The sequence below is a fragment of the Vanessa atalanta genome, chromosome 1, assembly GCF_905147765.1.
Source record: "Vanessa atalanta chromosome 1, ilVanAtal1.2, whole genome shotgun sequence".
Classification (NCBI taxonomy): domain Eukaryota; kingdom Metazoa; phylum Arthropoda; class Insecta; order Lepidoptera; family Nymphalidae; genus Vanessa; species Vanessa atalanta.
The window spans coordinates 10,530,119-10,554,060 of NC_061871.1; the positions used below are offsets into that span (position 1 = coordinate 10,530,119).

The 23,942-nt window shown below is 31.9% G+C and overlaps 5 protein-coding genes across 14 annotated transcripts in view; 3 read left to right on the forward strand and 2 right to left on the reverse strand.

The window, feature by feature from the left end:
- LOC125064449 (arfGAP with SH3 domain, ANK repeat and PH domain-containing protein) overlaps positions 1 to 11,571 on the reverse strand; it is a 64,284-nt gene extending 52,713 nt beyond the window's left edge. For all 7 annotated transcript variants that reach the window (XM_047671851.1, XM_047672015.1, XM_047671770.1 and 4 more), the window contains exon 1: positions 11,249 to 11,571. In XM_047671851.1, the coding sequence (XP_047527807.1) occupies positions 11,249 to 11,374 (126 nt within the window). In that variant the 5' untranslated portion in view covers positions 11,375 to 11,571. The remainder of the gene's footprint in view (positions 1 to 11,248) is intronic.
- An 836-nt stretch (positions 11,572 to 12,407) lies between these two features.
- On the forward strand, positions 12,408 to 13,475 carry LOC125064916 (biogenesis of lysosome-related organelles complex 1 subunit 5). Of its 3 annotated transcripts, none has more exons than XM_047672265.1 (4): positions 12,408 to 12,489; positions 12,732 to 12,814; positions 12,975 to 13,163; positions 13,299 to 13,475. In XM_047672265.1, the coding sequence occupies exons 1-4, from the start codon at positions 12,471 to 12,473 to the stop codon at positions 13,473 to 13,475; spliced, it is 468 nt and encodes a 155-aa protein (XP_047528221.1). In that variant the 5' UTR covers positions 12,408 to 12,470. The 3 variants fall into 3 exon arrangements, with proteins under 3 accessions (XP_047528221.1, XP_047528403.1, XP_047528312.1); XM_047672447.1 differs by lacking the exon at positions 12,408 to 12,489 and adding an exon at positions 12,511 to 12,638; XM_047672356.1 differs by lacking the exon at positions 12,408 to 12,489 and adding an exon at positions 12,523 to 12,642.
- A 3-nt stretch (positions 13,476 to 13,478) lies between these two features.
- On the forward strand, positions 13,479 to 14,859 carry LOC125064839. The gene is made up of 2 exons (XM_047672145.1): positions 13,479 to 14,133; positions 14,426 to 14,859. Exons 1-2 carry the CDS (start codon positions 13,479 to 13,481, stop codon positions 14,734 to 14,736), a joined length of 966 nt encoding a protein of 321 aa, XP_047528101.1. The 3' UTR covers positions 14,737 to 14,859.
- A 1,021-nt stretch (positions 14,860 to 15,880) lies between these two features.
- Positions 15,881 to 20,354, forward strand: LOC125075808 (sequestosome-1-like). 2 transcript variants are annotated; one of them, XM_047687710.1, is made up of 8 exons: positions 15,881 to 16,049; positions 16,294 to 16,470; positions 16,566 to 16,736; positions 16,879 to 17,051; positions 17,396 to 18,080; positions 18,314 to 18,448; positions 19,015 to 19,152; positions 19,514 to 20,354. In XM_047687710.1, the coding sequence occupies exons 2-8, from the start codon at positions 16,296 to 16,298 to the stop codon at positions 19,657 to 19,659; spliced, it is 1,623 nt and encodes a 540-aa protein (XP_047543666.1). In that variant the 5' UTR covers positions 15,881 to 16,049; positions 16,294 to 16,295; the 3' UTR covers positions 19,660 to 20,354. The 2 variants fall into 2 exon arrangements, with proteins under 2 accessions (XP_047543666.1, XP_047543579.1); XM_047687623.1 differs by having other exon boundaries at positions 15,882 to 16,049; positions 19,000 to 19,152.
- A 30-nt stretch (positions 20,355 to 20,384) lies between these two features.
- On the reverse strand, positions 20,385 to 23,140 carry LOC125075927 (exosome complex component RRP42). Its single transcript, XM_047687828.1, has 7 exons — positions 23,126 to 23,140; positions 22,489 to 22,769; positions 22,212 to 22,408; positions 21,787 to 21,952; positions 21,527 to 21,706; positions 21,108 to 21,331; positions 20,385 to 20,499 (listed from the first exon to the last, which is right to left on the reverse strand). Exons 2-7 carry the CDS (start codon positions 22,543 to 22,545, stop codon positions 20,397 to 20,399), a joined length of 927 nt encoding a protein of 308 aa, XP_047543784.1. The 5' UTR covers positions 22,546 to 22,769; positions 23,126 to 23,140; the 3' UTR covers positions 20,385 to 20,396.
- Between the last annotated feature and the right edge of the window lie 802 nt (positions 23,141 to 23,942).

The window sequence follows — 23,942 nt, forward strand, 5'->3', positions numbered from 1 at the left end:
TATTATGTACTACAAACACTTTTGGATATATGTATCTTTATTTATAACTCAACACTATTCCACTTAAATTCTTATATCCATTTTACTTCTGCTTCCAATGTTTCAACAACAACTTCGGTAACATTCAATACGCTCTTATTCACGCATATTAACATACCATTAATTTTAAATCTCGAACAATTATCTTATGCCAATTCAAGGTCGAATTTAATCATTTATTTTAAATCAAATAACAATTTAACTCCAGATTAACGAGACGAAGAACATTAGACGAACATAGTATACGTGTTTTTTATATACGTTTTAACTTTAAAATATCAATTAAAGTTAATGACATTAGGATTTTGCTAATAACTATAAATCAAGTACCTAATTACTGCAAAACTGAAAAGTTAATAAACGTGACAGGTTGAATTGAAAATTGATTAAATACTTTTTTTTTAATGATAATTGTTTTATGTTATGGAAGTCATGACAATGGATCACAGCTGTGATGTGATGAAGCAAGCGGTTTCAAAGCCGACCAAGAATCAGATCAAGCGTTTTTTCGAGCTTGGCGTTTCATATCGAATAATTCACGCATCACATCAAATGAAGAAATCTTTCAAGTGAAGAGAATACAAAAGGAAGGAGAAAGAAATGAAGAGAAAAGGAGTAATTTATCCATCAGTCGGACATTTGTATCGTTACTGATCATATGTACTATTTATAAAAATCTTATCAAACACATATAAAACATTATTTCGATAAGCATCGCCTTAAGCGAGCAACTAATGACGTCGTTTATTTTAATTACACATGATTCACGTCTCGTGCATTTGAAATTAACGACGAGGATAAAAATATAAAAACAAACACTATTATCAAAGATCGTTGATGTAAAACAATGCAAGCGCCATGAATCATAAAACCGTGAGCGCTCGTTCACGTAAATTAATGAATCTAGCATCCATGACCTTTATACTTGAGTCGAGTTTTTTTTAGAGCTCGCAAAATATTAAAGTGAAATGAGTACGAGACTTTATAAAATCGATAGCGAAAGCGGTTGACCTTGTAACCCTAGTCATTGAACGTTTGAAGACGACCACGAGAAGATTATCTACGTAGGTATAATATACATATACATTTACGATATTCTTCACTTTCAAATTATCTTAGCTTCCATCTTAGAATTTATATTGTGATGAAAATATATTTTTCATAAAAGTGGTACACACGCTATTTAAGTTGTTATAAATTAATATTTTGATATATATAATAAAATTGGAGGGTCTGTTTGTAATATTAAAATAACTGTTTTTTAACAATATTTGTTTTTATAAATTCAAACGCACAGGAAGTCGTGGGCACAGCTAGTATTATATATATTTATATTTTAGATGTACATCACACGAGTCGAATCTCGTTGTGATGCCGAATATTGGCGGTTTACTCTACTACTCTACTCTTTTATTTATCGAGCACCACCTGAACATTGATAGTATTATGGTAGAACCCTTCACATAACTGCGAAGCGTAAAAAAGTTTCAACTTAATCGGATGAACGATGTACGAAGACATAGAATACGAACAAAAACCAACATTATTTTAAAATCTGTCTGTACTTGCAAATAAATGTATATTATATATTTATTTTCAAGTACATTTATTTTAAGCGTAATGAGAAATTCATAAAAAGTAAATAAGTAAACTGATAAGATATGCAGCCAAAACTTTTAAGAGGATTTTATTGATACCCGCAGCAGCATACATAAGTTCGTACCCATCTTAATTCCTAGCTAATGTAAAAGCTAAATTACCGTTAATTTTAAATACATTTTAAAATGCAAAATTTAGCACATTTTTTGTCAGCATTAGCCGTACTTTCTAATAAAACGTAACATAAACAATGAAAGCGTTTGACACATCATGCCAAGACCGAACGAAAAGTCGTATACACCTGAGACACCAAGATTTAACAGGTGTACAATACATTTATTTAATCACATTACTATTTAACAGAATCATCGTTATAAAATAACAGTGGCAAAAAAGGAAGAAGCCTTACGAATCCTGTACTACTCTCGCTGACGTCCTGGCGTCATATCAGAAAGCCGTAAATTGAAAGTAAGTAAAGACTATTTAACGTTAAAAGAGCAATAAAATGAGCTTTAGTTTTATAGATCAATTTAAAGTAATGTGCCTAATTAGAATGTAAGAACTTGGACAAAAAATCGTGACAAGAGGGAAAATATTAACAAATATATTTTACCATGTTGTAATATCATAGTATTTATATCTGTTTTTTATATAACAAATATTTTTAAATATATTAAATACATTAAATTACTGGAATAAAATAGTTTGCAACCCCTTAAGAGATTACTAGAATTAAAGTTGCCTCATAGTCCAAAACGAGATTTTCTATATTCAAGTTTAACATTAAAAATCACGCATTCGTATTATATACTCTTGAAAATATTTAGTGCAGATGGTTAATAATAAACAGCACAAACAAATGAGATGTTATAAATTAGCTAACTATCTAGAACTTTAAAGTTTGTTTATACTTATTTTGACTCGTTAGTACGTAGATACCGTAGACTGTATTAACCGTTATCAAAATGTCAGTCAATAAGCAAAATGTTCTTTAATAATTTTAAATCGAATCAGAAGTTTCGGAAATATTAAGAGGGTCTTAAAAGAATGTGCCAGAACAATATGTCTCTCTTATACAAGATTTTTAATTAACATTAAACTTTAAAAAACTGAGGATAGAGGTATATGTTTACAATCCGCGCGATCTAAGTTGACCGGTCAGAAATTAGTCACGAGTGGCTGCGTACAAACACCTTTCAGCAACAAAAACGGAGAGTGCGGGCGGTAACATAGACTATATAGACACAATTGTAAGTATATTCCGCAATTACGATACATCGGTATCCTAATAGCCGAACGAATTAAGATAGCTCGTAACACTTCACATTTAAAAGGTTTATTGCGATACAACTTTGAAGTTCGTCCGTTATCCTAAAATTATATACTATATAAAATAATTATAAAAAAAATACTGAGCACCTTGTGATAAACCAAAAGTGTATATTTTTTGTTTTCAGAGAAACGTTGTTAGAAAGTAATGGAAAACTCGAAACGAGATTTCAATCTGGGTCGAACTGGTCCCAATAAGACCAAGCCGGCACATAAACACAAATGTGACTAAGAGCCCTTTCACATGTGGTCTATAATATACCGTTTTATGTACAATAATATATGATATAATAAATCATATATTTGAAGTAAACAGAACGTCGAATTAAATATACGAATAAAATAAGTTTTGTATAAATATTAACTAACTTAAATTATCGTGAGATTTTGCATATATTAAACTAAAACATTATACAAGATGAATGATGTCAGAAAGATTTTTAAAATAAAAAATGTTTGATATACATATATGCACATTGACCAAATAAACAAATCAAAAAAATCAAACTGTGAAGTGTGAATAAACAGAATGCTAGTGCACCTTTAGTTATTTTTATTCAATAGTTTGAAAACAAACCTTTGTTACGATACGCTGAAATAAAAACAAGTCGAACTACTTTTTTAAAGGTAATTGTGATGGTACCTGTAATAGGTACTTGGTAATTGACTTGTAAATAGTTGGAAAAGATTATTATTGTTTACGAAAAAAAAAAATAGATTCAATACGAGAAATATTTTTAGACACCATACAAATTATCTTTAGAAACTCTAAACTTTGCATCTATATAGAAAAAAATAGTCTAAATCACGTCGAGCTAATGAGCCAAATACATTGACACAGTAGAAATCACCCAGCCCAAAAATCGAAAGAAATACTTAATAAAAAATGCATTGGCATTTAGCGGTAACATACGAATAGGTAGTATAGCTACATAAATCATCTTTCACATACCCCTATCACTAGTGAATACTTAAAAACATGCACTCGGTCGTACCGTTCATTCAATCATTAAATTTCAAGAGGCAGACATGATACGCGCATCATCAATTTATTGCACGAATCATTTCATCCGTGCATATAATCCATAACGAATGGTACATTATCGACGTTATTGTTTATATTTTTTTCACTCGTTTACACGTTACAGAGTACAACACTTGTGTTTATTATACATATATCGAACAAGACTTCATTGAAAACAACAACATGTTTGTATAAAAAAAACTGTTTGATGTCGTTATTCAGATCTTTAGTTTAAAGAGGGTGAAAATTGGCACACGTAGCATAATATACAGCTTTAAGTTTCGTTTTTATTACTATTTCAGTGGTTTTTTTTAATAAAACAATTACTTTTATCACAATTTAATACTCAAAACCGCACTTATTATGAATTATGGTTACATATAATAATATAATTAGTGTAATATATTAATTAATCCTTAAAGTTTGTATGTATGGACGTTTGTTACTAAAAAACGAAAACTGCTATTGTATAATGAGCTAGTTACAAATAATATTTAATAATTGCCCTAACTAAACTCTACTAGTTACTAATAGAGTTTAGTTAGCAATTCTCAACCGGTAGGTGTCTTAAGGGAGCTACTAAGGTGTTTTTATCCGTTATTCACCATCACGCTTCCAAAAAGGGGTTGACGTCAGACACTTTTTAGCTAACTATCATCGCTTAAATCTGCCAAATCCTTTTTCTTACAGCATTACTAAAACATTGTATCTAAAGTCTGTATTTACCAGAAAACTCGCTCTCGAGGAAAAGGAGCTTATTCCACACCGCAGCTCCAAATCTGGTTGGTAGGTTTTTACGTACAGATTTCTTCACGAAGTTCTAGAGATAAATTATAAACACTGCTTATTTAAGATCATTTAATAGTTTCCGCCTGGGAACCCCGAGGAATCTTCGGTTCGAACAAATCAACAAAACCGTCATATTATTACAGTAGACCATTTTGTACCCCAGTTGTTGTTATTTATAGTTTATAATGTGACATTCAACAAAAAAATACATTTTTGAATTTCATTTAAATTATGTGTTATACTTTATTTGTTCTTTAATTTTGCCCAGTCAAGTGTGAACTAAATTCAATTTACGGTAAACTAACGATTAAAAATAACACTTATTTGATTGACACAAAAAAAAACGCTGCAATGTTCATACTCAGTATTGACTAATTAAAAGAGAAAGTTTATACAACTCTGATCATATCGTTGACGACTAAAGTCCGAATAATACTTTCGCCGAAAATGTAGTTAACTTTAAACCTAACCTTAAAGCCAACGTCTCTGATGATAAAGCTTATCATATCTTTGAAAAAAAAAAAGTTTTTTTAGCATATACATAGTTGCGGCGCACTAGTATTTCCTCTACTTCAACTCGTAGGAGTCTTAAGAGCCGACAAAGATTTTTTCTGTTGTTATTAAGCGGATCCATCGCAATAAATCTTGCACGTAAGCGTTTTTATCAACCTTTTAATATAACGTGAAACTAAAACTAGAATTAGAATACCTAACTTCATAAGGAATATTGGCGTCAGGAAAGCGTAAATTTGTCAAATCCCTTAAGCAAACAAAAAAGTGTAATTGTTATCTCGTATGCAATGATAAGAAACACAATGTTATTTATGTAGATTTTAAATTAATTCTTATTTCTCAAAAGGTTGTTCAATCATATTAACCCTGCATACTAAGTTAAAAAAAATTAATTAACGAATTTCGACATTTAAAACTTCGGTTGTTTACTGTTTTCGAATATCTTAAGTATAATTAATGATACTACTATTAAAATCCAAATTCATTTCGTCGGATACGTCATCGTATCATAAACAAAACACCTGTATAAGTTTACACTGAATGGCAAGTCAATTAAATTACGAATTATTGAATGAAAGATTTGTCGTTTTTATCAATTCCGGGAGTCAAATGGGAAGTTGTTATCATGGGCAGGCTAAAATCGTATTTTTTACCTGTCTTCGCCAACTTTAAACTTATTAGCCTATTTATATAATATTTATTTAAAAACATTAGGGGATATTTGTATAATATAATTTAAAAAAAAATGTATATGATATTAAATCTCACTTTCTTCTTTCGTTCATTTAATTTTTATTTCGGACTTTTCGGACATACTAATTTAAAAAAAGTTTTGTTATAATTTATTAAAAAAATACATGATATGACATATTATATAAATACTATATAGTTATACATTTTGTCATTTATTTTTATATTTACGTGTTTATAATGAATACACTAAATCCTTTAAACCTAACAACAAATTTAATAGAACTTGAATAAAAGCTTGTAACTGTAGTGTATGTTTAAATTCTAGTTTCCATATTAAGAAGATGATTAGTAATAAGTGCATGTAGTATATAAGCTTGTTATCAAATATAATAATCAATTCAATATGGGCTTAGACATTAGGCTGTAAACATGTGGTTTATCTGACCCTCCTCATAAATAATAATAAATAATTGTAAGGCTCATCGCAGTCACAACAGACTTCTTTTGAGAATAAATACTGACAATGCATAAATGGTATATGTAGTTATATTATATGTGCATACTTAAGACAAATTGTGCATCGAAGCATACTTGAGCCAAAGATCAAATTATGTAAGATGAGTCACAACCAATAAAACTTTTATCACAGTTTAGTACAATAGACGAAACATTCCTCATTTTACATGCTCATGTGTACATTTAAAGATGTATTGCATTATTTAATTTTTTTTACATGACTAAGTTGTACCTAGATAACATAACTTCATTACATTATATTGGTTATAGAAAACATGTAATAAAAAAATATATATGCTTTATTGGTAATCAACAAAAATTAAAATATTTTTTTTATAAATACTACCTTTTTTCTTCTATAGATATGGGTTATATATTTTAATGCATATAGTGTACCTATAATAGAAGTTTAAATTTATTTATAAATTACATTAAAAAACACACTTTTTTTATAATTTTTAGCATGTTTTACATACATCTCATAGAGAATGAAAATCTGCAATAAGATTTGACTGCTGATTTCCTAGACAATAAAAAAATAACTTAATAATATTTTTGTTGTAATATAAACCAAAGGTGAATTACACAAATCTTGATATTTTTTATTTTTAATAAAATAGTTCTTAGTCCAAATTTACAGTAAAATGTATATATTATATAAATCATTTTTTATTTCATCTGGGAATGTTTGCTGTAAATTTTTTTTTTTTTTTTTTTTTTTTATGTCATAAGGTGGCAAACGAGCAGGAGGCTCACCTGATGGAAAGTGACTACCACCGCCCATGGACATCTGCAACACCGGGGGGCTTGCAGGTGCGTTGCCGGCCTTTCAGGAAAGAGTACGCTCTTTTCTTGAAGGTTCCCAAGTCGTATCGGTTCGGAAAAACCGCCGGCGAAAGCTGGTTCCACAGAGTGGTTGTGCGAGGCAGAAAATGTCTTAAAAATCGCGCTGTTGTGGATTTTCGGACATCTAGGTGGTGCGGGTGATATTTGGAATTTTGACGAGATGTCCGAAGGTGAAATTCAGCAGCCGGGATTAATTCGAACAATTCCTCGGAACATTCCCCGTGATAAATTCTGTAGAAGATGCAGAGCGATCCAACATCTCTACGCAAAGCCAAAGGATCAAGCAGATCGGAAAGGGCTTGATCGTCGATAATTCGAGCCGCTCTACGTTGGATACGGTCAAATGGAAGGAGCTGGTACTGGGGAGCACCCGCCCAGAGGTGAGAGCAGTATTCCATGTGAGGCCGAATTTGCGCCTTGTATAGTCTTAGACGATGGGCCGACGTGAAATACTGTCTTGCCTTGCTGAGCACACCAAGCTTTTTTGATGCCAATTTGGCTTTGCCTTCCAATTGACCGCGGAACTGAACGAGACTCGAAACATCAACGCCAAGTATTCCGATACTAGCTGTAGCGGCTAACGGAATGTTCTCGAATCGTGGAGATACGACAAATGGTGTTTTTTTAGCAGTTAACGCGCAAACTTGCGTCTTTTTGGGGTTGAAGTGAACTAGGTTTAGCCGACCCCAGTTCGAGACTTTGTTTAACGAAGACTCGATTTCAGATACAAGTTTGTTCCGGTTTTCTTCGACGTTTTCCCGAGAAATATTAGCACGGCCGGTGTATGAGGTGTCTACGGTGCTGTCGTCTGCATAGCAATGAATGTTACTGATTTGCAACAAGTCATTGATATGCAGAAGAAACAGAGTGGGTGATAGAACGCAGCCTTGTGGAACACCAGCATTGACGAATTTTAAGTCAGAGCATGCACCGTCGACAACGACCTTGATGCTCCGATCTGCCAAAAAACTGGTAATCCAATTGCATAATTTCCCGGGAAGCCCATAGGAAGGAAGCTTCGAAAGAAGCGCTTTGTGCCACACGCGATCGAAGGCCTTCGCTATGTCCAGACTGGCTGCTAATGCCTCCCCTTTGCTCTCAACTGCTTCCGCCCATCTATGAGTAAGGTAAACTAGAAGATCACCGGCTGAGCGACCCCGACGGAAACCGTACTGGCGGTCGCTAATCAGCTGGTACTCCTCTAGGTACCGCAGGAGCTGGCAGTTTATAATGGACTCCATTACCTTGGAGAACAAGGAGGTGATGGCTATAGGCCTATAATTGGACGGGTCTGAGCGGTTGCCCTTTTTAGGGATCGGATGCACCAAAGCAGTCTTCCAGGAGTTCGGGACGACGCCGAATGCATAGGATTGCCGGAAAAGACGCGTTAAGACCGGCGCCAACTCGGGAGCACAAGTCCGTAGCACGATTGGAGGGATGCCATCGGGTCCACTCGACTTATGAATATCCAAGGAAAGAAGTGCTTTACGAACTGCACTTTGCCGGAATTTAACCTCCGGCATCGTGGTATCACACCGCGGGATTGTTGGTGGTGACTTTCCTCGGTCATCCAGAGTCGAGTTCGCTGCGAAGAGAGAGCCTAAAAGATCAGCCTTCTCCTTCGCTGTATGGGCCAATGACTCACCGTCCTTGTGCAGAGATGGTAAGGAAGGCTGACAGAAATTCCCTAAGACAGCCTTGGCGAGAGACCAGAACGCACGTGTTCCTGAAGGGAGGCGCACCAGTCTCTCGCCAATTCTGCCAATGTACTCCGTCTTCGCCTTAGCAATCACGTTTTTGAAGGACCTAGAGGCAGAGTTATATTCCTTTCTGATTGCGCTGGTATTTACATCACGAGACGCTGATGCGTTAGCCCAGTCTTGGTAGCGTTCCCATTTTCTGCGTGAAGCCGTTTTGCAGAAACGACCAAACCAGGGCTGGGACTTGCCACCGATGGGGACCGCAGAATACGGAATGAATAGTTCCATACCCTGAAGTACCACATCGGCAACAGAGTCAGCAACAACACTCGGATCATCCGGCGAGAAACAAACCTGCCCCCATGGGTAGGATGCAAAGAAGGACCGCATCCCATCCCAATCTGCTGACCTGTAGTGCCACACTCGGCGGCAGCCCACGAAACGAGGTCGTGAGTAACGCGCAACCGGCACTGTACTTCGGACGAGACAGTGGTCCGACGAGCCCAGAGGGGGTTCGACGATAACCTGGTAGCCATCCGGATGGGAAGTCAGCAGAAGGTCCAACAGGGAAGGTGTATGATCCTCCACGTCTGGTATTCGCGTTGGCGAGGGGACTAGTTGTGTCAAATCATATGCTAAAGCGAAGTCGAGAACAGATCTACCCGCATGATCGGTAGTGCGCGATCCAAGCCATTCGGCATGGTGGGCATTAAAATCGCCAAGAATAACGATCTCTGCGGATGGGATCTGCTGCAGTACGGAATCTGTAGCCATTTGGACGTGCTCAACCAGTCGGTCGGTTTCGGCATTACCGCTATGGGACCTATAAAGGCAAGCGTAGATTCGCGGATGGTCGTCACAATCTACACGCAGCCAGATAATTGATAGGTCCTGTCCTTCAAGGCTGCCGAGGCGTCGAGAGCAGATATCATCTCTGACGTAAACGCACACCCCAGCTCGTGGTACAAAGGAATGTTCCAATTTATACCCGGGGTAGGAAAGAAAAGTCGTATCGGCAGGAGAAGATATCTGAGTCTCGGTAAGAAAGAGCAAGGCCGGCTTCGCCGTCTCAAGGTGAAAGTGGACGGCGTTCAAGTTCGAGTTGAGTCCCCTTATGTTGCAGAAGTCCACAGTGAGGGTGGTAGGGGTTGCCTTATGATGCCTGCTCCGCTTGCCCCGAACAGTGGCGAGCGCAAAATTGCCCCCCCCAGAATTCGGAGGGCAGCCTGGGCATCCCTGCTCAGGTGGTGTATGTCCTGAGCATGGATGCCCAGAGAGGGATTCTCCACCGCAGTCGCTGATAGTACCCTCCTGGGGTAATGTAACCAAATTCTGCACAACCATCATGTTTAAGGGGGGGGGGGGGGATATCGGGCCTCCGGGACTCTCACATACCAGACGAAACGCGGTAACATAGCTACCACTTCACGCCGATTTTAAGTGAGAGAGTGGTACTTCCCCGGGCGTGCCGGCCCATTCGGCTGCAACCCGAAGGTATGCAGTGTGGCACTACCACTTACAATAATACAAACAGTATAAATTACATACAAATTAAAAAATATAATTAAAATTTAGATTGTTATCAACAACAAAATAGTATTTTAATATATCTTTAAATAATGAATGCAAAAAAAATAATCTCATAGGTACATTCTAATAGATACATAATCAAATGATTTTAAATTATTGCTATTTTTATGTAATCATGAAAATAAAAATATATACTGTTTGTATTATTGTTTAGCAAACATATAGATAATATTACATATATGTAGATCAAGGCAAGATCATTTTGATTAAACATAATAAACCATAGAGAATTTAGTCTTATTTTATTCAAGTAAAGAAATTTATAAGTATTTTATATAAATTGATATTATAGATATTTCTTAGATAGTAAAACGATTTTATTAAGTTCTTATGAACTTTAAGATTATTATATTGCAATATTTCTTACAAAAATAAATTGGTTATTGGTTATAATTTAGTCACAATATAAATAATTTCCTTAAGACACTTAATACGTTTTAATAATAAAACTCATTATGTTTTAATAAAAATTAAATTAAAAATAAAACCTAATTTTATATAACAGAATAATATTTATGATTAAATTTGTTTGTATATTATGTATTTTTTCTCATAAGTAATATCAAATTTAGTCATATTTAATAATACTTTAAAAAACAATACTACTCACCTCTTCCAAAGCGTTTATTGTCTGTCGACATTGTGGCATACGCGAAACAAATGTCGATGTAGTTGGTGAACTGTAATCCTCTCGAGTTTCGTCAATAAATTCACCAATACCTATAAGACCCGGCATGATGACCACAATACATAAACTGCACTTAAACTGAGTCTTGAATCACATTCGTTTAATACAATATACACGATCTATTGGCTATATTCATCGAAATAGAAACACGCAATAAGTCGAACACATATTGTTAGGCACAAATCACTTCTGCGCAAATAAAAACAATTTGCGTTGATTTTAGCAAAAGAACACATCCATCTCTACGATCATGAATGAACAAACTAAATTGAAATTGAATTGAATTGAATGTACGACTTAAAAGAATGAACGATAAAATAAAATTGACAGAAAGAATGAATAATTCATAGACAAAGCAAATGCAATACTCAATCTTGCTTAATACTTAACTAACCGGTGGCGCCACTATTATAAATGTCCTTGAAGTACTTGAATTTAGAATTTGAGAATAAAGTAAAACTATTTTATACGTATGTAAAGAAAAAATCCAATTTCGGATTTGAGTGCAAATAGCCCGCGTCCTAATATTTTATACCTCATCATCTTAACATTTATAATATATCGCTGCTTTCTTAATATTTTGACATGCGTATAATTATAGTTAACGTATTTCAAGGTTTTTGCCAAGACATTATCAAAAAATTTTGTTGAACACGTGTTTAAAAAATCAATTAGTAATTAGGAATTTCTTATGTATGGATACGACCAATTTATAAAAATATTAATTAGGAAACATGTAATTTTTATTTTATTTTGCCTATTTGATCTGTAACATCTTTCTTCTCATTTTTCTGCAATCTGTGAGGGTTTTTTTCGCAAATATGATAACAGAATACTAAATAAATATAGTTAAAAGGTTTTCAAATTTAAATTCAAAACTTTTTCATAAAAACTAGAAATTAAGAATTGTTTTCATGTATAAAGTAATTGTTAATATTTAAAGACTTATATGATTCTGAAGAACTCTTTTGGACTAAATTTAGAAATAAATATGAGCATTGTTATAATTAATCTAAAATAACAATATTTCTCGACAAATGAAACATATTTCAGTACTTTTTCATTTCACTAGACACTAGCAACAAAGGCGACCGAAATCATTCGATAATCCATAGAGTATAGACAAAAATTTAAACAATTGATAATGACGGAGCTGTCACGAGGTACGTGTAATCAGTTCTAGTTTTTTATCCCAATGTTATAATAATTATAGTAAATAGTAATTGGATATGATTACAAGAGTAACTTACTTATTCTAAGAAAATATAGTTAATATTGAAATACAAGATAATTAATTTAGTTCAGTCAAAATGTAGGTCGGTTGGAAGCAACAATATTTTACCGTAAATATAAAAATTTTAAAAGTAAATGTTATTTATTTAAAAACGAAATTATTCTTTTTTAGAAATCAGTGAGGTTTGGTCAAGATTGTTTGACCATCGCCCGTTTCTCAATGGTGAAATAAAGTTTATGTTAAAAGAATTTGAGGTACCTAATTTTATTTACAAAAAAATCTAAATTACATAATTTCTGAAGTACTATTTTCTTAGTTCAGTTTAAAAGTATTTGAAGTTATATATTGAAGTTTTAATCGTCGTTTTTCTATTAGTTAACAAGGATATATGCATTTTTACATTTTGTTTTTAAGGTAAAACGAGGTGACAGAGAAGTTGAAAACTTATTTGTTATACTTGAAAATCTAACAGACATCAAAGATACTCAAGCTGAGAAAATAGTCAAAAGCTCATGTGCAGCACTACCAGTACTAGGAGAAAAATTGGGGCAAGCATTAAAACTTTCTGAGGAAATTGAAAAAGATTACCTTGAATTGAAAAAGGTAATATATAAAACATAATCCTTTGGATCTATCACATTATAAAAGGTTTTGGTACAGTTAATGTTTTATGCATTGCTTATTTTTATTGTTTGAATTAAACTTCACATCTTGTTACAAATAAGTATTTACTCTTAGGTTACTAAGAAGAAGTTGTTAGAGAATCGTGAGAAAAGACAGAAGGAATGGGATCAGTTTATTGATGACATGAACTTTAAATGCCAAAGAATTGACAATACATTTGAAGAAAAAGAAGAAGAATTAAGAGATTTATATGCAGACTTGAATCATAAGCTTAATATAACTAATAAATAAAGAATGGATCTAAAAGGGTCACTAGTTGATACTAATCTTAAGATTTATCCAACAGAAACACTAATTAAGTTCTTAAAAACAATAAAACCCTCTGACGAGTTACCTCATAATATAAGTGAAATAGTTACAGAAAGCAATAAGGCTATATTTAAAACTTACAGTAGTGATAAAATAAAACCCATCCATCTAACTAGTTCTGACATAGAATATTTAAAAAAGATTAAAGAAACTCATCCAGATATTGTTTCTGAAGAAACTGTTTTAAATCCACCCGTTACTGAATCCACCAATACAAAAGTTGAAGGTAAAAATGATGAAAAAGATGAAAATAATAAATCAGATAAAGAAAAACACAGCACAACTCCTGAAAAGACAATGACAACTGATGTATTCCTTGTAACAGCTGATATAGATTGGTTATATAATTATTTAAAAATTAAAAAAAATAATGGTGAGGAAGATATACCTTACCTTCACACACTTTTAGAAGGATCCCGTATTGAAGTGCCAGAAAATGAAACAATAAAGAGAAACCCTGTTCTAGAAGCAAGATGTGTAAAATTAAGAGCTCAGCAAGAAGCTCGTGAGTACAGGAAAATGACAAAGGGAGTAGACAATGTTCGAATGAGATTTCCTGAAGACAACATTTCATATCAATGTAAGTTTTATTTTTATTTTGCAATTTAATGTCAAATTGTTATATGTATTTATATAAATGAAATTACAGTAATTCTGAATCTACTTAACATAATCTATAACTATATTATTATAATATATACACTAAAAATATTTGTTTGCACATGTCCAATAATGATAGCAAATTAAGCCCCATCCACACAATATAAAGAAAGGTTAAACTCGGTATAAAACATAAGTAGTTTAATGCTCCTAAAGAAACATTTATCTTTAAGATTTCGTGTTTACTAATTAATATTGCCTTTTTGTTACAGTAAAACAACTTAATCGTCAACTCATAGCAATTGGGCAGTTTATTATATCAATATTTGCTGGTTTCCTTTTTGGATTCAGAGGTGTTGAATGGATGGTGGGAAATTTAGACTTTGGATTCAGATTGTTATTAGGTGTCATGTGTGCTTTAGTCATTGCTCTTGCGGAAATATACTTCCTAGCAAAGAAATTAAACGAAGAACTTAACATTCCTGAAACAATACAACTCGGAGGTCCCCTGAAATTTGCTGATCAACAGAATTACTCTTCTGAAATCACAAAAACAACACTTGAAAAACAACACCAAGATTAATTTAGCCAATTATATGATATTGTATGATGTATTTAATATAAAATTAATATAACCTACATGTATAGTGTATGTTAAAATTTCTTTAAATTTTGTTAATTCATAAATTAAAACAATAGTAATAATACAAAATCTGACTTTAATTTAATCAAGATACATTAGGTTGTCCTTCTTATGCTCTAGATTCATGATTTCTATTCTTTATAAGTTATAAATATTAACACCAATATTAAAAAAAAACAATAGCTTTTGTACAAAATATATTTTAACATATATGAAAATGATTCATAAATGTCAATAAAACAAAATAGTACTTTATATTTAATTTCAAATCATTTTAATGAAATTATCATTAGTTTTCGACTTAAAAGTAGTGTTAGTAACTCAGATGATCATTGTATGTAGCAATTATTATTAATATATAAAGATATATAATAAAATATCGATTCACAATCGATAACAAAAATAATTGATTATGCAGTTACTTGGTGATAGGGCTTTGTGCAAGATTGCTAGGTGGGTACCACCCACTCATTAAAGACGGTATTATATTGTCAGATTGCTCAATACTCGACGACAATGACAGGGAAACCCCGGTTAATTGTGCAGTAGTACCAAACTACCAACTTTGATGATTTGCGGTGTGCCTTCGGCTAACTATTACAAATATTTTAAAATTGATAGTTATTAGTGTAACTTTCCGAAATATCGCCATCTATCCATTGGCCGAGTGTCCATTGTACCGATAAGGGATAACCTCTCGTCATGGAAGTTAAACATTCTTGGTTCTGGAAATTTATTAAAAATAATGTAGACTGTTAATCTTACAAATAAGATAAGATCAATTTTATGTTGTATTTCTTTTCTGCTACACATCCGCTCCAAGTGTCGGGTAACAATTCAACACATTTATACAAGCAAATTTTTGTAGAACTTGTACATTTTGAACATGCGTTTACCGTATAATAATAACTCGTTGAACTCTTTGAAAAGTCTTATTCGATAATCGAATTGTATTGCCGTAGGCGAGTATTATTCAGTCTGTGGTAGAATGACTATTTCAATTTCTGAACTAAAATTCTGATTACTGAGTGCTAACTGACAATGACAAACAAGTTTGACAGTATTGCACCATAATATTTTGTTTTTCTCCAATGTTCGACAAGCGATGAATCATTTCATTTTCACACTTATATAAATACACCGTATATAGTGAAACGCTACGCAATAACAATATTTACTACGAAGCAGTAGGAGTGTTGAACGAATATTAGTATTTTTTCTCAAGTTAAACAAGCAAGCTAAATTGTTCTCAGGTAGAGTTTTTATAAAGTTTTTATTTTAATCTTTATATAGTTATTGGAAACGTATAAATAAGTGTTTATATTAACAAAAAAATTACATATATATTATAACAGATGTGCTATTTAATTTAATTTAGAATAAACTACTTTTGCGTAGAAGTCGATCTTACGAAACCGTGTGTACTTTTAGTAAACAAAATGGCCACCAAACATATATAAACACAGATCAAGATATTAATAAATATATCGTTTACAGAAATGGAAGATCAAGTACCATTTAAAGTTTACACGTTTTGGAATGAAGATGATAAGCCAGAAGTAAGGAGATTTGGGGTAGAAAAGAGTGTTGTGACCAGTTATCATTACTTGAATGCTAAACTTCAAGATGTCTTCCCTGGTCTAAAAAACAAGTATTATGTAGTGTCATGGAAAGGTGAAAATGTTTTCTATGAATGAAAATAATAGAGTCATTTTTATTATGAATAATCATATGAATGAATACAATTAAAATATTTTTTTACATTATAGATGAAGATGGAGATGATGTAGCAATATCTTCAGATGATGAAATCATGATTGCCTTATCAGCCATGGAGGATCTGGATATTGTGAAATTGTATGTCAGTTGCAAAGACAAGTTGACTAAGAATGATGATGAGTGTGATATTGTTCTTACTGCTGTTGCTGACACCAATGCTGGTAAATTATTAATGATCATGCATTTTTTCATTTTGCCATAAATCATATGATTATATTATACTAACATTTATATTATACAAGGTTATTAGGACACTAATGATCAATGGGCAAAAATTAATGTATGATATATATTTTTTTCCAGACTACAGTACAATGCCACATCGTGGTGTAATTTGTGATGGATGCGAGTCTCCAGTGATTGGTTTCCGTTACAAGTGTACTTACTGTGATGATTATGATCTGTGCTCAAAATGTGAAGGTGCTGGCTTACACCCTCAACATTGCATGGTGCGAGTGCCCATGCCTAATATGCCTGTATGTATCTTTTTGTCATTATTAATGAATTTGTTTATCAAATAGGTTTAAATTTAATTTAAAATTTTTATCAAGTTTGAATTTATAACTTTTATTCTTGAAGTGTAAAAACTGGAAGGTATTTATAAAAAAAAGGTATAATACATTAATGTTTTAACAAAAACTTGTAGTTGGTTTTTATTGTGTAATAAAAAATATTTATCCATTAGGTGGTTATTAAATGTTTGCATACTATTAAGTTATAATAGATGTATTGTACTGGCAGTTTTACTGGAAATAATTGTTGTAGTCTTTATGTACAGCATATTATTTATAAACTTATATATTTTTTTATTTGTCTGTAGCGCACTGTTATCAGAACAGCAATAAAAAGGTCCAGAAATTTCTTGAAGTCTGTTACTTTTACTGTTGATGATGAAAATAGTAAGAAGCAATGCCGTGAAAAGAGCAATGAAAGGAAACGCCGTGGTGATCATGGGCATGGTCACCATGGTCATGGCCATCGCCACAGTGGTGATCGTGAACAACATCATCATCGTCGTCCACGCACCAGTTGGCTAGAAACCTTTGCAAACTATATGAATGAATTTGCAAACCTTGCTGGAGATGTGAACATTGATATTGAGAAAAAGCCAACACAAGAAAATACAAAGGATAATACTTCACAAGCTCCTAAAGATGAGGCATCAACTTCAACAGAAAGGGAGCAACCTCAATGTCCTTTTGCAGTAGAAAATTTGGATATTGAGAATATTCAAAAGCTTCTTAATTTGTATTTAGGTGGCTTAAACCCTAAACCTTCTACTTCAAACAATGCTGAAAATTCTCAAAATCAGCCCCAAGAAAACTCTGTCAATACCAATGATGTAGAAATGGGTCAAGGCGATCGTAAATCTCCAGAAAATGACAAGGAAAGTGTCAGGTCTGAGGTATCATCAACTACTACTGCTGAATCTAAAAGAGAGGAAACTCCAGAAATAGAAAAAGGAGACAAGGTTGATGACTGGACTGTCATTAATAAAGAAAAAGGTTAATATTTTCCCCATAAAGTCTAAATTTCCAAGTCATCTTGTAGTTTCTACATTACTCCAAATTTCATAGTAATTTAATCTCAGTAATCACAGTATATTATATTTCCAAATCAAATATCACAGTCAGAACATGTTTGATATATTTTTCATATTTATATAATTTTTATTTATGATTGTAGTCTTGAATATAGGGAGATGAAACTTAAATTAATTATTGAATATATTGTTTAGATCTTATGGATACATATGTCAAGAGTGGCACTTCTCAGCCACCAATTGGCTTCAACCTTCCAGAGGAGTTTCAAGAACGTGTGAAAATTTCTGAAGGACAAAACCTATATCCTCCTCTCAATATAGCAACTGCTGGTAAATATTTATTTCTAAATAAACATCATCTGACCATACCATAGCCAATCATGAATGCCCAGATACTATATGCAAGAAATAATTTGTACTTCACAAGCTTCATTTTTGCAATTCTACATATATTATATTAAAACATATGGAACAATTTAAATGGCTTATTTTAATTAAACTAATTTGACTAAAATTAAAAATTAAATAATTTGACTCATGTACAATTAGAACATCTTAAATATAGAAACAGGATATTAATTTACTGTATAAGTTACACTGTGTCTGTTAATTTGGTTTGGATTCATTGTTTGCAATGATATAATGAATAATTAGGTTCTACAGAGAACTGTATATCTGGTTGGTCTTTAATACAGGCACAACTACTTCAATTACATAAAACACTCATAATTATTTTTATTCATTGTATTTTTTTTTTTGTGAATTTTTTATGGTTATTATATTTTTAATTTGTTTTGAGACAATTCTTTTGAAAATAATTGTTCATCTCTTGTGTGATCATTTCATGTCCCATTGTCATTGATCAAATTTTTAACATTTAGCGTTGAATCCTAAAGAACCAGAAAAGGCAGCTGATCCTCCCCAGCCAGCTTCGAGTCAGGCTCAAAGTTCAGGTGACAAACAGCCACCGTCCGCTCCCGTTGCAGACAAGCAAGAAGCTAAACCTAAAGAGCAACCACGAAAACGTCACCCATGTAATAAACATTTTAAATATACTTAAATTTTGATTACTTTTCTTTTTAAAGAACTTGTTATAATTATCAGACTTGTTTATAAATTATCTAGTACTAAATTCGACTAAATAATGCAAATAAATGTCAACAAAGCAATGCTTCATACATAAGCCTATCTACAATAACTATGTTATTGAAGATAGGCTTACATATTCATGTTGATAAGTTTATGAATCATCATGATATCTAGGTTATCATTTTAATCATTTAATGTGCCTATGTACACATTTATTTAATATTATTTATTGACATACAATTGTTATTATTAATGTGTGGCATTAATTGATTATAAATTTATATTTTTACTAATTATATTTTTCAGTGCCTCATATTGATGCAGCTATTGAGCAGATGATGGCCATGGGTTTCACCAATGATGGTGGGTGGCTGACTCAACTTCTCGAGAGCAAGAATGGCAATATTGCGGCTGTTCTTGATCTCCTTACTCCGGTCAACACTAGGAAGTAAACTTGTATAGGATTTCCTTTCGAAATGTTATAACTATATATAAATATGACTTCCTGATATTATTTCTTGCCACTTCATCACGCTATATTTACTAGTATGTAGGTTTTATGTAAGAAAGGTTTACTAGGTATTTGTGGTGCAGGGATCACTATTGATGATTCGTTGAAGACATCGCTTGATTATTTTAAATGTTTTCTCCATCTATAATTTTTTACTTTGCTCATTATTATTTGTGCTAATTACAGTAAAGTTAGCAAGAGGTTTAATCTATTTTCTGCATCTATGTTTAATTATGATTATTTTACACTTATTTCAATAGATTCTGTTCATTTTACCAATTCAAAAACATTCCGTTAATTTTTAATTGGCTTTTTAGAAGTGCTGTTATTTACACTATAGGTAGAATTATGTTATTTATTACATAATGTTTTAATAGTTGAGGATATTTCAACCAAACTCGGTAGAAAAATATATTTAAAATTCCTCCAAATTCCAAATGAAAAAAAGAAACAATTAAAAAGCAAGTAAATAAAGTGTTGATATAGTTATGGCCCTTGTAAGTGGGGCGTGATTCAAATTTGGATGCTAGGTAACTATTATTTTCTATTGTGATAATTTTATTGTGATATAAGCAACATTGGCAATGTATTGTATTAGCCATATATATTCTCTTAAATAAAGGTATAATGGTTTAATAATTTGTTTCATTTAATAAAACTCCTATTTTTTCATAGATTTTATTTCAGGAATCCATAAGAATTTTTCTTGTAACTACCACATTCCTGCCTTTCTCGTAAAAGTGTTCTGCCTAAAGCTTCGTCTAAGCACTTAGCTGCAATGCTAAAAATGTTATTAAAAGTATGTAAAATATATTCATTAAACATTTATAACTTAAGATCACAATATATTGTAAGAGAAAAAAAAACAAAGTATAGATCTCAGAATATGTATATAAAAGTAAACTCAATCCACAAACCCACAATTGAAAATTAAATTGTTAATTTAAATAATTTTTTTGTAGGACTAGAATATTTTCTTGTATAAATTTGAATTAACAAAAATAAAATGTATTCATCATTTGTTTCGTTCTTTATAAACCTAAAATTTTATTTACTACCAATTAAAGTTATCTTTGAAAGTAAAATACTACTCAACAAAATAATGTAGATTGATACAAAGTATCAATTTGATATTAATCATTAAGAAAAAGAGGTTGTGTACTGTAGACTATAAAACACACACAGTTTCTTCTAACAGTTACTTATACAAATTCATAATTACTTTTATAATATACTGACAAAAATAAATGTTGATTACCAGTATAATATTATTATATATATTCTAAATTAATTAAAAATTGTAATTGTTAAAAAAAAGGACTTGGCTAATTGAAAATAAAAAACAAATTCAAGAAATATTTGACTGATGTTATACACTAATTTACTTACATTCCCTGGGTAATGGCAGCTTTAAAAGTCTCAGGGGCCACACTTCCTGGACCATTCATTCCAATTGTGCTGCATTTACACTCAACATTTAGTGAATCTTTTGATTCTTTACTGTAATACTTGGGGTTGCCAGTAATGCCAACTATCAAAGATATAACACTACAGCTTTCCTCTTCAGCTGATGGATCAACCACACATTTATTACCAATTTTACAGAGTGTCACCTAGAAGGTAAATAAATATAAATGATAAGATTTGAAAGAAATATTAGGCAGTTATGAATTTCTCTTGCGCTTTGGCATTTATTATAAAATACTGATTTAAAGCATTTATATATTCATATAATTATGTTTCGTAACAGTTTCCATGTTAGAAACTTGTGAATTTTCCATTTCTATGTTAAAAAATATTTAACTTACCAAGAGTGGTGCATTACCAACTTCTAACAATTTGCAGTCATAAGGATCATCTGATAGCTGAAAGTCAACACTGCCTCCATCCATGAGAGCTGCTTTCACAAATGGTATTCTCGTGTTAAACAAAGCAGCTTTAACAGCGAGGGATACAGCATCACATAGATTGCCTCCACATTCTAAAATCTTATGACAATTTAAATTTTCAATATGCTTTACATAATAATGTTATATTTGTAAGACAAATACAAATTAAAATTTAATACCAAAATATCAACATAAAGTTTCCAGCACTGTTTCCCTTCTAATATACACAACTGTTTCAAGTCAAATGCTTGTGAAGAGTGATAAGCTCTCTGCATCAAATTTGATATCATGTTGGCAAGTTGTTCTCCACCACGGCCTTCAAATTCTGGAGTCGCATTCGCTGAACTAAAAGTATTTATTTATAATATAAAATTATTGTTTGGTTTAAATTATTAAATTAAGCAAATTTATAATTTTGACAAACATCAATTATCTATAACAATCTGGAATATGGGATTTAACTCGTAAAAACTATTTTTAGTCAGGGTATAGGATATATCTTAAAGGATAAATTTCAAGATTTAGGTTACATTATTAAAGTAAAATATCATGTAATTATAATATGTATTTATATGACACAAATTTTTAATATGTTAAAACTTACCAATCGACAAAAAACTCTATTTTCCCCAAGCCTGGATTGTTAGGTTTTGGTTCATCTATCTCTGTCTTTACACCTACGAGGATGTCTGTATTAGCAAGCCGGAGCCTTGCTGACCCACTGGCATGGCTCACCACATCAGTTTCAAGTTCCATAGGTCTATAATCAATATTTGATCTGCCATCTGAACGGTAGTCATCCTTAAATTAATGAAAACCAATTTATTGGAAGTTCGATTAGGAGACGATTTAAATTTCATTGTTTTTCAGTATGAATCTACCTGAACACCATGTAATATATACATTTTTTCTGTCGAGCTGAGCAGAAGTCCCGCCATTGTGCAATAGGCGCGCGCTCAGGGCTATTATAATATTTAATACACAATATTAAAAAGCAAAGTTTATACAGCACGTGCACGATATGTTTATTTACAGTTCAACATTCAACATTTTTGATTTTTTGACATTATAACTGTCAAATTAATGTCAACAGTCTTTTTATTCTTTTTAAATTGTAATGACATGGATAGTTTACTATTTCTTGAAGATTGTTTTACACACGCTAGAAAAGGAAAAATATCGTTTTGTTATAATGAATACTATAATTTTTACGATTACGATTTAAACTTTATTATATCGTAAGTAACAATGATTGTAGCAAGTACCATATTTGAAGTGCTACACTGTGTAGTCCTGTATAATATTAATGGAAATACTATGAAGTCATTTTTATTCAAAAAACCTTAACCAGGTTTTTAACCATTTTTATTACTCTACATTAGTATACAAACAATGTATGAATTTTGCTGCCCTTAATTATTTATACTGCGTTATATTTATAAAGAAAACAAATAATACAAATATTCCACTATTTAAATATGTTTTTGTACGAATCTCCTTCTAGGGCAGAATACTTACTATATGGAGTCGAAATTGCACAATTCGGTTCTATAACAATTTTCTGTGACCTATTTGAGCAATTTTCTGAGAAACGACGATTCGAAAATGCTCTATATAAAATTTGTATTGAACAAAAAAAAAACTTTTTAAGACCTATACATTTAAGATGAATAAAATAATTTTTACTCGATATGACCATAGGCAATATACCCTCATATTATCGTTGAACAATAATATGAGGGTATATTGCCTATCGTCATTAGCGCATGGAAAAACATATGTATACCAAAATTCAGATCAATTGGTATGGGGTTTTCGGAGCTAAGCGTTCCGTGCCGGATACATTTCTGTTAAGTTTTCGATTTAGTAGGCTCTTGTTGACTTCCAGGCATGATATATTACATATATAATTGTATTTAACTAACATGACTGTATTTTTAAATGTTGAAAAAGAGTAACTACTGAGTTTTTTGCCGGTTCTTCTCGGATCTACATTCCGAACCGGTGGTAGCTTCACTCAATATAGTTTGTTAAATGACGATTCAAAAGTGCTTGTAAAAGCCTACTTGAATAAAGTATGTTTTGATTTTGATTATTGATCTTAGTTTTTAAGAGTCATTGACAAGCTGTCCTGTCTATAAAAATCGCACAAATACAATTAGACATTTATAGTAAATACTAGTTTACCTAATATGATATTAAAAAATTAAGTTCAGTTTATTATGTTGTAGCTTACAGATTAGGATGTAAGATTACATAGATTACCGTATTGTTCAAGTTTGTTAATACTTACATATTTTTTTTATACTAGTACTGAGTTTTTAAAGATAAATAT